Below are 14,682 nucleotides of genomic sequence, written 5' to 3'. Positions count from 1 at the left end.
AGTAGACAGTCTTTGTGTTAATAGATCATGCTCAATTTGATTTTAATCTGATAATCCATTCAATGTGGTTGCTACAGTGGATTACATCATGTTTTTTTTTTTTTCGTGCCATTCATTGCACAGGTAGCACAGCTTAGTATAGATTAAGTGCGCTTGAATAGGCCCTATACTTCGCAATCTCTTCTCTCAGTTCAAACTTTTCCAGTGTGTGTCATTTCTTTCCAATATTAATATAGGTTAGGAGAATACATTTAAAATGAATTATACATCATTTTAAAGCTAAGAATATGTTCTTTCAGAATCTGTCCCTAACTAAAAATCCTTGTCTGGCGAGTTTTTGTTGGTTTCGTGGTGCAGGGTTGCAAATAAATTAACATGCATGAAGTAAAAGTGTGTAATTATCACGCTGTTTTGACAAGCTTAGTAAGAAAATAGAAGAAAATATTTATAGAGCATGATAACACTTGCAGCGATATGATTGTTATCGTAAAACAATGATTCAGGCTTCTACAATTCAATACACATTGGTAATGTGAGCCAATTGCAATGCTATAAAACACATTTTCTCTCCGTGTCATTTCCGCAGACTTCACTGTTCAACCAACCCCCGCCCTCACTTACAGGACGATTGGGGGCGTTCTTGATTTTTACATGTTCCTCGGTCCCTCCCCTGAAGAAGTTGTTCAGCAATACACAGAGGTGAGAATCACACACACCACTGCAGGAACATTCAGCAGAGCATCCACAAACAAAACGAGAAAAATGTATAACCAGATAGTTAGATCTACTTTAGACTAAATGCAATATTACATGTAGTGTATATGCAGTGACGAAACGGATTGGTGTTGCACTTTCATATAAGTTAGTCCGATTTCAATGTCCATAGTGCTTGCAATATAGAAATCTGTAATTCTCATTGCCGTGATATCGTTGTTTTTTTTTTCTTCCATTTTGTTTTTCTCTGATCACTGACTGGATAAAGCTCCGACCACCACAGAAAGTGTCACAAGCTATCAACAAACATGTGTTTCTAAAAGACGTAAACTTGGTTTAAGAGTGTTGTGCTCTGTAATGTTTTCTAACATTATTCAAGTTTGACATTTAACTGTTTGCATTTATAAAGCCTATAACTACGCAAACTCATGATATAGACTGCTATATTACTTTCCCCCCTTAAAGGTCATAGGTCGACCGATGATGCCTCCCTACTGGTCGCTAGGATACCAGCTCAGTAGGTACGGATACAACAACCTGACCAACTTGCAGAACGTCGTTCAATCAATGCGAACCTATGACATCCCCCACGTAAGTTATTGAATAACTGTTTTGTATGAACACTTAACGGATCCTATATTCATCTAAAGAAAAAAAGAGGCACAATCTATTCGTACGAAAAAAAAAAGTTCTTTAATTTCGACCCGCAAGAGATTCCATGTTCTTCCTTGTATAAACGAGACGTCGAAATTGTTTATGAAAACTAAAAATGTATAGTCATTTTTATAAATAGTATTATAAAAAGAACCAGCAACCAACATTGATTACAAACAAACAAAATAACAAACCCAATTCCTGATCTTGAACACGCCATGTTATCAAATATGAACGTAGACAACCTGAGATAAAGTTGTGCATTCAAAAAAAAAATAATAATGAAACATTCCAATTCTGTCAAGGACTGATGATGACGTTATTTTTACATTATTTTTATCATCAGGATGTACAATACAGTGACATCGATTACATGGAAAGACAAATGGACTTCACAATCGATCCTGTCAACTACGTAGGATTGGGTGACTTTGTAGAATCCGTGAAGGAAGATGGCACCCGGTACATTATAATGTTGGTAAGAAGGCGAAAGCTAAGACGAGCAAATTAATTTGCTCGTGTAGTTCGTGAGTGCATCCCGTCGAAGTGTTCATGGGCTGTGTGTTCGCATGGTGTTGCTAAATGTCTAAAAGTTGATATGTATGTGCGTATGTGTGTCTGTTAGTGTAATAGTCTACATGCGTTCATAAGGTTAATATCCATGGATGATGGAATACTCTGAATCAGGGTAAGATAATCACTGTTGACAGCGAGCGACTGTTATGTGGGGTCATCCTGTCCCACGTTCACACAGTTCACGAGCTTAAAACTAGGTAATTTAGGTCCAGGAGGTCGACACTATAGGCAGATAAGACCCAGCCTGATCTTGACACTACAGAAGAAAGGTTCAAACTCAAACATAACATGATTAAGCCTACTTATTGTCGAGCTCATCGACATTTTTTCTAGTGTCAAAGTCATGGGTCCTATTAGCGTGGCGTTAAATTGTGGGACTTATGTGCCTATACGCTGTCTAACTCGTGGATTGTATCTATAGCTGGTTGGCCCATTCCAGTTGATGTCGAGCTCGTTGACCTTGTTCAGTTAGTGTGTAGCTCGTGGGTTGTACTACTCGTGAGCTGCATGAATCGTGGGCTGTATGAATCGTGAGCTGTATGACCCGTGGGCTGTATTACTCGTAAACTGTATGACTCGTGGGTGTCTAACTCGTGACGTGACCCTTGATTGATAAACCGACTCCGCCTCTTGATTACATTTATGTCCACATTGTCCAGCCACTCTACTGGACTGGACGAACACTGGACGAAGACTGGACAAGGGCGGAAAGAAAGAAAGAAAACAAAAAGAGAACTTAGATTTTAGACATATTTTGGAAACATGTCCGGGTATATTTTTTGATATCATTGTCATCATGGCAACACTCTGTATGTGCATTTTTCGTTTTACAGGACCCGGCAATTGCTGCCAATGAAACTGCAGGCACGTATGACCCCTTCGATATCGGGGTCAAGATGGATGTCTTCATTAAAGACGAAAACGGGAATCTGATGTACGGAAAGGTAATGCATTACTAATAACCATACATATTTCTATAACAAAACACATAACGACCTGTTTGTGATACAACATACACAGTTTTTTTTTTTTAATCATAAGTATTAACTTTGCTATCAAGAGACGCACGTACATTTTCGCGCATATATATATATATATATATATATATATATATATATATATATGAAGAGTTTGTTTGCAAAAACCGATAAGTCCATATTTGCCAAATGGAGATTTGCGATTAAAGGTCAAGAAAAATAAAGAGAATAATTAGAAAATTTTTGCTTCTTTTGACCATAACTTTAAAAATATACCTTTTTATGTAGTGACCAATATATCATTTAAAAGGTATTATTTTGTACTTTATGACAGAGATCGTACTTCAAAATCTTCAAAAATGGACTTATCGGTTTTTGCAAACAAACCCTTCATATATATATATATATATATATATATATATATATATATATATATATAAATTATACGCGCGCGCACACACACACATGCACGCACAATACAGGGGTTGAGTTCGGAATCTACAGGTGATTTCGTCCGTATCTCCGAAGGTACGCTTGACTGCTTGTTGCAACACACATGACTACTTGTAGCAAATGTCACCGAACAAGACAACACTGATTCAGTAACTGGATCAATTCGATTCACCATTCACAATACATTTTACTCAAATAATATGTGTAGCTGCGGCAAAGGGGGGGGGGGGTGCGTGTGTGTGTGTGGGGGGGGGGGGGTCAAGGGTCAATGGTACATCTCCCTCGCTTTGAAGTGCAGCTACTACCCATACCCCCTCCACCCGTTAAGCAGCTCCTCATTGAATAATTATTCCCTTTTATATAATGGTTTGTTTGCACTTCCTTTTTTTTCTCTCTGCTAAATTGTTATAGGTTTGGCCAGACTATCCCAACATTACTGTGAACGATTCAGTTGACTGGGACACCGGAGTCAGAGTAAGTAATTGTGGTAAGATATGACTGGACATAAAGTCAGTCTTGCTTGAATGAATAGGTGACGAAGATTTCTACGTATCTATATCTGTCAATTGCGCAATTTACATGTACCTCTGAAAGTCTGCATGATCAGAATGACTATCTGTGAGTCTGCAGTATTAATATCCATGAGACAGTGTTGGCTGACGTTTTGCTTCTTTTTTTTTTTGTATTTGACCTTCTGAAACGCAAGGCATATATGATTTATCCTTTCATGTATCAAACGGAAATGAATTATCATACCCTAGCACCCTTTCATGTTGTAATTTATATAAAATGCATTCGCAATTAGTAGAAGTAGTGTTAATAGCAGTAAAAATAATGATAATGAAAACAAAATACGATATTGCAATGGTGTAATGTTGATGATCAGCATACTAGCTGTCCCTGATATCTAACAATGTTCCATATTGATCTTGCAGCTGTATCGAGCGTATGCTGTGTTCCCTGATTTCCAAAAGAACTCTACAATCCAGTGGTGGGCGGATGAAGTGACAAAGTTTAAAGAAGAGATCAACTTTGACGGTCTTTGGATAGTAAGTATGCCTTCATACTTTGTAAGTGCTTGTAAAAACAATGATAGGGCGGAATTAAGGTACGAAATGACCAAAAAATCAAACGTTGTTATTAAAATGTTGAAACCAAAACAACTGGCTTGTAAAAGTTTGGATACGGGAACGGTAAAGACAAACATATCAGTGTGTTTCGAAGGAGCACTAAACCCGAAGCGAGGCACGCAAAAGCGACAAGCGCAAGTCATAATATATTTTGTGTTTAGTCCTTGCCATACGTCATGCATATAGATACTGGCCTAAGATTTTATTGTCTACCGCTAGAAAGAGAAAGAGAGAGAGAGTGAGAAAGAGAAAGAGAGAAAGGGAGAGAGTCGCAAATAACTCATAATCGGGACGACACTAGCGAATGGGATTTGGTGGTGAACATTGCGAGAAGCGCCCTCTATAAAACCAAACTATTAGAAAACTGTTAAATTTACCTCACGAACAAGCAGCTGCCATTTATGATCAAACAATTACCTAACTTTTCTGTTTGGAACATCATCATTTTGTTAAATCTAATAATTCTTTGCTTTCAAATCTCAATGTTGTTTAATTCATATTCCCCTTTGACTCGTACCCCCATGGTGCCCAATAAAATCGTTTGTTTCTCCTAACAATACATCGTAATACTTAAAATAATACTTTTCGTTGATTCGTTGCTTCCCTTTGCTTGATTGTTATATTTGAAAAACAATGAAAAATGAATATCCTAGATGAATGATTTTCACCATATCTAGTTATGCATCTTCTCTAATTTCTATATATTCATTGCTCGTAACTCATTCTACGGAAGAGCTGATATGAACATCCATGTTCCTTTCAGGACATGAATGAACCCGCAAACTTTGTGCACGGCTCCGTAGATGGATGCCCCTACAACACCTACGACTATCCACCGTACCACCCAAGTAAGTCTCTACTTTCACATTATATGCAGTCACATTTATTTTTGAATGTCGTTAAGCCATTAACTTCAAGGATTTGTCTTAGTTTAATCAATTCACTATCCATAGCCAACGTGACACGCACTTGGGACATCTTAATGTAACTTGTTGTGAATAGACTTTACCTACCTAATTGTTTTTATGCCTCCGCCACGAAGTGGTGCCGGAGGCATTATGTTTTCGGGTTGTCCGTCTGTCCGTCCGTCCGTCCGTCCGTCCGTCCGTCCGTCCTTCCGTCCGTCAGTCCGTCTTTCCGTCCGTCCGTCCTTTCGTCCGTAATGAATTTTGTGGACAGCGTAACTAAAAAACCTTTTGAGGTATCCTACTGAAACTCGGCATGTATATGTATTAGGGGGTGAAGTTGTGCCTATCAACTTTTGGGTGCACATGCTCAAGGTCAAAGGTCAAAAGGTCAAGATCAAATACGTAAAATTTCACTATTTCCACCATATCTATGCAATGCCTGAAGATATTTTCTCGAAACTTAGTGTATACATGTATTACCCAGTTAAAATTCTCCGGTGAAAGTTTGGGGTCATGAGGTCAAAGGTCAAAGGTCAAAAGGTCAAGTAGAAATATGAAAACTTCACTTTTTTTCTCCGTATCTTGGAAATTGTTCAAGGTATCTTCATGGAACATAGTATATATAGATGTACTGATTGGCAGTGATTATCTAGAGAATTTAGGGTTCATGGGTCAAAGGTCAGAGGTCAAAGGTCAAGGGCAACACTTCAAAAGTTTGCTATTTCCCTCATATTTATGCAATGCCAGCAGGATTATATATATATACGATGTTTTTTTAACACTTGGTGTATGCATGTATAACCTGATAGAGATTCTCTGGAAGCTTTCTTTTTTCTTCTTCTTTTTTTTTTTTTTTTTGCCTCAAAGGTCAAAAGGTCAGAGACCAAGGGAAAGTGCTGAACTAACTTTTTCCTCCATATCTCAGAAGTGGCTCAAGTTATCTTGAAACTTACTGCATATTTATGCATGTTGTGCCTGACAGTGATTATCCTATGAATTTTAGGGTCAAAGGGCAGATGAATATGGTAACAATGAACTTTTCAATACAGAAATTGCACTTTTTCTCCATACCTTGAAAATTACTCAATGCATAAACTTATGAATGGGTCAAAGTCAAGTTAAAGTCCTTAAATCCCAAACATATGCTCTCCTATTCATCCAATTAAACCTAGGTCAAGGAAGGTGAACATTCAACACATTTGTGACAAACTTGTCATTCTAATATTTTGCCAATTTTGTGAAAATGTAATCACACATTGTGTACATGTACTATAGACCTATTAGGAGAATTATGCATTATGGCGGAGGCATACCAGTCGCCTTAGCGACATTTCTAGTTTTATCATTGTTCCTTTTTTTATGGCGTTATATTTTGTTTTTTGGGCTTTTCCCTTTTAACCTATATGTGATGATAAAAACATTGTAAGGGAGGTCGATATTTCTGCTCATGCATCGGCAATATCATTGGAATCGAATCGCATCTAATACACTCAATTTTATTTTCCACCCTTATGAGCAAGCAAGCCGGGCTTGGTTTTACTCATTTCCTTTACGCCAAGACACGTGTTCTATACGTATAGACGTCTTCTTCCATGGTGGTGGTTCATATTCATACTTTCTGTGTCATCTCCACAGACATTTGGGGGAACGAGATTTTCGACAAGACTGTGTGCCTGAGTGCAGTACAACAATACGACGGAAGCAGGCTGGAGAGACATTATAACATGCACAGTTTGTACGGCTGGAGTCAGTCAAAACCTACTCAAGAGTAAGAACTACTGTGCTCCAATCATTTCACTATGTTGTCATGGTCGTTTAATAGCAATAAGCCAATTCGGAGGTAGCTCATGTGCACATCAATGACATTTCCCTTATTCTCATAAGCAGTCGCTTATCCACTGCATTCGTTTTCAAATTAGCCTGCCGAACGTAACATTTAATGCAATGGATCTATATGTTCAAGAATGAGCTTGTTTAGACCAATGTGGCCAGTGTTTGTCAATCAACACTTGGGAAAGCATCCATTTCATTGGTTTGCATGAATGCAATCACAAACCTTTTCCGTCAACATTGTCAAATACCAGGCTTGCTGTCAGAGGTATGCGCAGGCAAGTATCATTTGTAAAGATCCCATGAATAATCACTATATGTCTCAGTGATTTTAAATACAAAAATGCCGGTTGGTGCAAATGATCTCTTCATGCGCAGAATGGATCTCCAAACTGGCTTATACAATAAAATGTTTTCCTATGATTTCACTCTTCAAATGCGATGCGAGTAGTCAGTGGGTGTAGACTTGTAAACTTATTTGGACTTAACCAACAACAATGAATAATATTCAACCTTTCCTCGTGGTAAGGTATTGATGATTTAAGCAATATCAGTAATAATAGGTGATGATGATCATAATAATAATAATAATAATGATAATGATAATAACAATAATAAAACTGTTTATTATGAAAATAATATCAATAAAATTAATGTGTTAGTGCAACCATCAATCACCAATGAAGGTAATAGTGATGACAAACATGACAGTCTTCGGGGTAGACTAATTGTTGTCTATAAATTACACACACACACACACACACACACAAAAAAAAAAAAACACTTCTCAAATAAAGTCAAATAAACTTTAATCAATCTATTGGCATTAATATGATGTGGTTTCAATTCAAGATCCTGAGCAGAATTTTATACATGAAAGACGTCCTCTTAATTTTTTTTTTTAACAGATAAAAAGTATACGTTTTTTAATGATAGTGAGGAAACCACAATGCATATATTTTGTTCATGTCCTTGTTCCAATATTATATGGACTAAGTTTGAGCAATGGTTACTCCTAAAGATTGATAAACAAATTGTATTTACAAACCAACATAAGCTATTTGGACTTCATGGTTCCAACAACAGTGCACTAAACTGTATGATGATTGTTATAAGAAGAGAAATTTTCTTCGCAAAATTAAAAAAAAAAAGTTCCGTCATTAGAACACGTACTCTCTGAAATAAATTGAAAATTGCATAAGTCTAATGAATTGTAAAGGAAAAAACTTTGTGAAAAAATGGCCTCTATTATTTTATTAAGCGTTTTTGAACATTTAATCAAAATTATAAAATCCCAAAAGTGTCCTTAGGGTTGTTTTTGCTACTGAAAAAAAAAAAAGAATAACATAAATTACATGTTGTAAACATAGTTGAAGAATGTTTTTATTATATGCATAAGTGCAGTAGGTCACTTTTGTCGATGATCGAATCATTATTCAATTCTCATTCTGTTTTGTATTGAAAAAATTATTTGTAAATGTCAATTTCTGAATATGTGTATAAATAAAACACCCTGTGGAAGGGGAAAAATAAATAGACTTATACCTTCCACCATCCACCGTGCATCTCGTAACAGGATTATGAGGAATCTCACGCTTGAACGAAGTTTGGTCGTCACCAGATCTACTTTCCCAGGAAGCGGGAAATACGCTGGACACTGGCTTGGGGACAACACGTCGGCTTGGCCTCACATACACTACTCAATTATCGGTGAATTATACACTTCCTTCTCTAGCTATGAATGTCATGTGGTTTTCAAATATAATTCTTATTTCACTGGTTCTGATGATTGCCACTAAACTTAGTTGCCCATATCACTGACAACGGAATTCTGGTGATGTAATGTTAGAAGATAATACTCTAGGCATGTAGGCCTACGTCTTTATAATATGTGTGTGTGATATTTGTTGTATAAATGGACGACATTTTAATTATACCTTTGACAGCTAACCACCCCACCGCCCCCCCCCCCCCCTCCATCCTTCTTGGAAACTCTTACTCCGTCTCATGGTGTTAATGCACGACTTGTGATGCTGAATCTAGAAATAAGAATTTGACAAAAATAAATGCTCTGTAGGTACCTATGCTGTCGCTGTAATGCTTTTATCTCTTTCTTTTAGGTACAATTGAGTTCAACCTCTTTGGAATTCCATATGTGAGTAACAGCTTTATCTTCCCGTTTAGTTTACTGATTTCTTAATTACAACACACTTATGCAAACTGATTGAACTGTTAAGCTATACATTAAAATGAATATTTATACAATGTAGCATTTTTGGGTAATGACACATTCATGTCTGACGATAATAGGTGTAATTGAAACAATGACAATCAAATAGGCGTCATTACAAGTAATAAAAATGAAAGTTGCTTTGAGATTTGTGACTATCCCGCGCTCTATTTTTCTTAAAGTAAAAATTATATTAACTCCTTTTTTAATTTCATTTCACTACTCTATTCAAGTAAACGTTAATGATAATAGTAATATTTAAATGGGTATACTATTGCTCATTTTCAATCTGCAAAAGCGGCCCAAAGACTCTTAGCTCCCGATACACTGAATCGGACCCTCGCTATTATATTACTATCACAGCTGTATTACTATATTATACACTGCAAAAAAACCGGTGTTAAATAGTGAACACCGAGCTGGTGTTAATTTTCGGTGCTCATTTATGGTGTTAAATTAACACCTCCGGGTGTCATTTCCAAATTTTAAACTGTTTTTTGAAGAGTTTCTTAGTAACTGCACTTCTTGTTGATTTTTAATTTAAACAAGACGATCAAGAATTTTACATTAAAATACAAGATTTTTGAAAAAATGTGATAATAAATTTACACCAAAGTAACACCAGCTGGTGTGGTCTCTTATTGAAGCTGGACGGGTGTTAAACCATTGATATTAACACCAGCAAATATCAAATCAACACCATGTGGTGTCATTTTTGAATTAACACCAGTACAGTGTCAAAATAACACCAGATACAGTGTCAAATTAACACCACGAAGTGTCAGGTGAACACTTTTCAACACCATCACAGTGCATTTTTAACACCTGTGGGTGTGGTCCTTTATTAAAGTTTGATCGGTGTTAGATTTAACACCCGTGGTGTTAAATCTAACACCGATGTTTTTACAGTGTACAATAACGTGATCACTTAACTTCCTCAAGCAATATGATAGGCCTACATGTTAATTTTCAATGTATTTTATTGATATGACACTAAAACATCCTATTGGAATAAAATGGGATCATGAAATCGGAGAGAAAATTAATAGTAGAATCAGTGACTGAATACAAAAGAGAAATATTCAATTCATTTTTTTTTTATTTCATTTTTTGCCAAGAACATACATCACACCACACATCACTCTTTTTTTCGTAAAAAAAAAGAAAAGGTTCGTGAAACCAGGGAGGTGAGACCACCTCCCTGGTGAAACTTTGTAGGATGAAAAGAATGTACAATGATTGTCATGATTGTAGCACCTTACAATAATCATACATTATTATAAAAATCAAATGATTAGAAGTAAGTTAACAATATGCAAATATCCTAATCATTGCATTTATGTATGTAACTTTCCGTGAGAACAGGTCGGAGTAGATATCTGCGGCTTCTTCAATGACAGTCCAGAAGAATTGTGTCGAAGATGGCATCAAGTTGGGGCCTTCCAACCGTATGCCAGAAATCATAATGCCATAGGAAATCAGGTATGCTAACTCAGTTGACTACGACGACCCTCCCTCTCCTATTTCACTCTCTCACACACGTCTTATATGGTAATATCCACGTGAACACTTTAATTCAAAGGCATTGTTTGCCATTGGGAGCAAGGATTTAAAAAAGAATGTTCGGGTTATCACATTTTATGTATGTTTGTCATATTTGTCGGTCAGTTGTATCACTAAATATCCTACTATGCAGAAATTTCGCAATAAAGCCCAAAATGCGTATCAGGAGATATCACTATTTTTTTTTTCACAATGAACCATAACTGTACACGGTTTATCGTTGAAACAATCCTGTCATAACTGTTGTTCATATTTTGTATGTTTAGCAATACTTAACATTAAAGGGATAGTACAGTATTGGTGGAGATGAGAATTGGGCTTTTAACTTTTTGCGAGATACCAAGAAAACACTTATGAAATAGTACAGAGCATACCATTTTAAGAGGAATTCAAAGTTTATTTGATGAAAATCGGGTTTGGAATGACTGAAACATCCAAAAACAAAGTAAAACAAAGCGATCGTAATAAATTGTCGGTCCCACACTTATTAGAATTGCTCTGTTTTGGATATCTCAGCCATTTCAAAACCAATTTTCATCAAATAAACGTTGAGTTCCTCATGGAATTACATGCTCTTTCATATTTCATAAGATGTTTCTCATTATCTCACCAAAAAATGTTAGAAACCTGAAATTAGGTCTCAAATAAAACTATAGGATCCTTTTAACTATACTGCTTACCTTTTTACTTTGGTTATTTCTATCCCTGACCCAAATTTTTGAAAGCACTAAACCTGAGTTTTGTTTTGAAGCACTAAAGCTGAGTTTTTGTTTTATCTGCAAATAGTAAATAATACCTTTAATATGCAAAGTCCATATTCAAGAATACCTTCTTCTGCACCTCTCTCACTCTGATTATACAGTGTAATATGATCCTGCGGTATAAACATTATATGTGTGTGTGTTTGTGTGTGTGTGTGTAAAATAGAGTTAACATTATGCTCTGTGTGATTTTCTCTTTCATAGCTTTATAAAAGTATGTCATTACTAGTAATCTCATAATTATGATCCCACTCAGCACTCTCATATCAATCCTATGAAAGTTAAAAGAGTAGAATTCTAGAATCGTAACTACTTAAAGACTGGGTTGGCCTATGGACTATACTTCACGACTTTAGGGGAACACATAATCCATTTTATGCTTTAAGGGTCACAGAAAAAGCAGCATCTCAAACGTAGAAAATCGGCATATTGACGCTTTGTTTGTGATGGTCGTACCAATATCATTCAAAACCTTTAATGTCCTCATAATTTCAGAGTTTGCTATACAGTTCTTTGTTGTTGGTTGTGAGTCTCATTGTCTCCCTTATCACCTATTCAAAATGATCAGAATATGTTTGTACACAGACCGCTGGTACTGATGAAACTGTCTGTAAATGAAGAAGAAAATTCAACTCTAAACACAAAATACTCTCAGACCGAGTCCTACAGAACTACAATGGCACTGCATTAAAGCAAATTTCCGTTTATAGTGACGAAATCTTTCAAACAATCTTGTTCGCTGCGTTGTCTCATCATACCTCTGCAGCCGCAACACCCGGCATTCTACGGAGAGGACTTCGCTGAGGATATCCGCAGTGTACTTCGTATCAGATACCACCTTCTACCTTACCTCTACACTTTGTTCTACCACGCACATACGAGCGGCTCGACTGTGATTCGTTCTCTCATGCATGAGTGCGTAAAAGGCATTTTGATACATTCTCTTATATCATCATGATTGAAGTCAGCTGGAAGTCGTCATCATAGATATCACGACTGTCGTTACTTTCACGATTATGATCATTAGTTTGCTTTAAATTGTCATTATTACAGCCGTTATTGCTGTTATCCTTATCCATATTATAATTCCCAAAATCAATAATTATTTGATTTTGATTTGATTTGATTTGATTTATTTCTGCTTAATTCCGTTACATCAGATATGATTATGTAAACGTCATTTGTGACACACAGTATATCGACACATAGTTTTTAGTACAATTATACAAGACAAATACAAACAGCTTATGGAACTTCAAAAGAAGGGTCTCCAAAATAAGCCGAGGCTTGACGATATGGAGACTCTATGCTTTGAACTGTTATGATTATGATTAGCACCAGTAAAATGTGTTTTTCATCATTTTTGTTCTTTTTTAATTATCATCTTTTTTTTGTAATCACTATCTAAGTTATACTGGGAAAGATGATTATTATCGTATCATCATCACCGTTATCAGAATATTCGAACTGATATATGGCTGTTGTTAATGCCCTGATAAACTCAAGCGCGTTCTTAAATCATGTCCTCGATATCATCCCGCACGCACACTCACACACACAGACACAGACACACACACACGCACACACACACACACACACACACACACACACACAGACGAATGCTACTTAACAACACAGCTATCGACACCTCAACCTGCATCTAAATCCATGTGATTAATGGTTTCTGAATAAGTTGGTAAACTAATGTTAGCCGACACAAGATAAGGTATAGTGTTCACAGGTTTTCTCAACGAGTAGGCATATGTACTTCGACTCCTGCTAGAAACGACCGAGGTAATAAATGTATACATTAGGCCAATAACCAAAATAGAAAGCCTAAAAACAGAAAGAAAACCGAAGAGAGGAATTTATGTCCTAGTTTCGAAACCTAACAACATGAACATAGTCAATTAATAGTTGTAGAGAAGTGATTTCAACATCATCGACGTGTATTAACTCCCTTGTGCAGGGTTTTGATACAATGTATTCAGACACATCCTGCTGAATTCGCTGCACATAAGTGCATCGGCGTCACGACGCGTCGTGATGCCGACGCTTTTCCAGTGAAACCTTTTCTAATCATGTGACCTTGTGATGTATCACGTGAGACATATTTCACCTGAATGCATTTCATTAGACACTTTTTTATGTGATAATGATAATGATAAGGAATAACATTAATATAGCGCTTAATGCTGATGTTTCTAAGCGCATCGATCCGGAAAAAAAGAAGTATGACATTGAAATAAAATACAGCATTATGTACATGAACATATAACAACAGCAACAACAACAACAGAATAAACGTTGAGTAAACAGATACGTTTTCAACAATGACTTAAACTTATCAACATTTTTAGCAATACGAATATAGAGAAGGAGTTCATATCGGGGAAATAACAGAAAAAGCCCTATCACCATAGCGGGTACGGGTGCGGGGACCATGTGATAGTTAGAGAGTGGAAGAAGAACGAAGAGAACGAGTTGAAGTGGAGGAGCGGAAAGAAATTAGGTCTTTACGATGAGATGGAGCAAGATTATTGCATATCTTGTAACAATACGGAGGATTTTGAAGGTGATACATTGATGTATCGGGAGCCAATCCGGTAAACATATTATGTAGGAAACTATAGAATATGTTCGATGTAAAAACAAAAAATGAACTGCACTTGACACAGACAGCTAAATTTTCTGTAAAAGCTGCATACTCATAAAAACAAGAAAAAATCGACAGGCATGATTGGAAGATTGAAGAAAATGCGAACAGGTAGTACCAGTCAAGAATGGTTGTGCATTTAGGAAACAGCACAATATTACCAAGCTCAAATTGATAATATAATGAAGTCAACGTCATTTTTTATTACGAAACTATGTCTATATCCGATT

The 14,682-nt window shown here is 36.3% G+C and overlaps 1 protein-coding gene across 1 annotated transcript in view; it reads left to right on the top strand.

The window, feature by feature from the left end:
- Nucleotides 1-14,682, top strand: part of LOC140231230 (maltase-glucoamylase-like) — a 69,336-nt gene that overhangs the window by 44,715 nt on the left and 9,939 nt on the right. The window contains exons 27-38 of the mRNA XM_072311376.1: nt 587-699; nt 1,180-1,305; nt 1,715-1,846; nt 2,778-2,888; nt 3,786-3,848; nt 4,310-4,423; nt 5,268-5,352; nt 7,048-7,180; nt 8,819-8,952; nt 9,363-9,397; nt 10,838-10,954; nt 12,563-12,711. Of these exons, the coding sequence (XP_072167477.1) occupies nt 587-699; nt 1,180-1,305; nt 1,715-1,846; nt 2,778-2,888; nt 3,786-3,848; nt 4,310-4,423; nt 5,268-5,352; nt 7,048-7,180; nt 8,819-8,952; nt 9,363-9,397; nt 10,838-10,954; nt 12,563-12,711 (1,312 nt within the window). The remainder of the gene's footprint in view (nt 1-586; nt 700-1,179; nt 1,306-1,714; nt 1,847-2,777; nt 2,889-3,785; nt 3,849-4,309; nt 4,424-5,267; nt 5,353-7,047; nt 7,181-8,818; nt 8,953-9,362; nt 9,398-10,837; nt 10,955-12,562; nt 12,712-14,682) is intronic.

This window comes from Diadema setosum, chromosome 7, assembly GCF_964275005.1.
Source record: "Diadema setosum chromosome 7, eeDiaSeto1, whole genome shotgun sequence".
In the NCBI taxonomy this organism is placed as follows: domain Eukaryota; kingdom Metazoa; phylum Echinodermata; class Echinoidea; order Diadematoida; family Diadematidae; genus Diadema; species Diadema setosum.
This window is presented reverse-complemented; position numbering and strand designations above follow the sequence as displayed.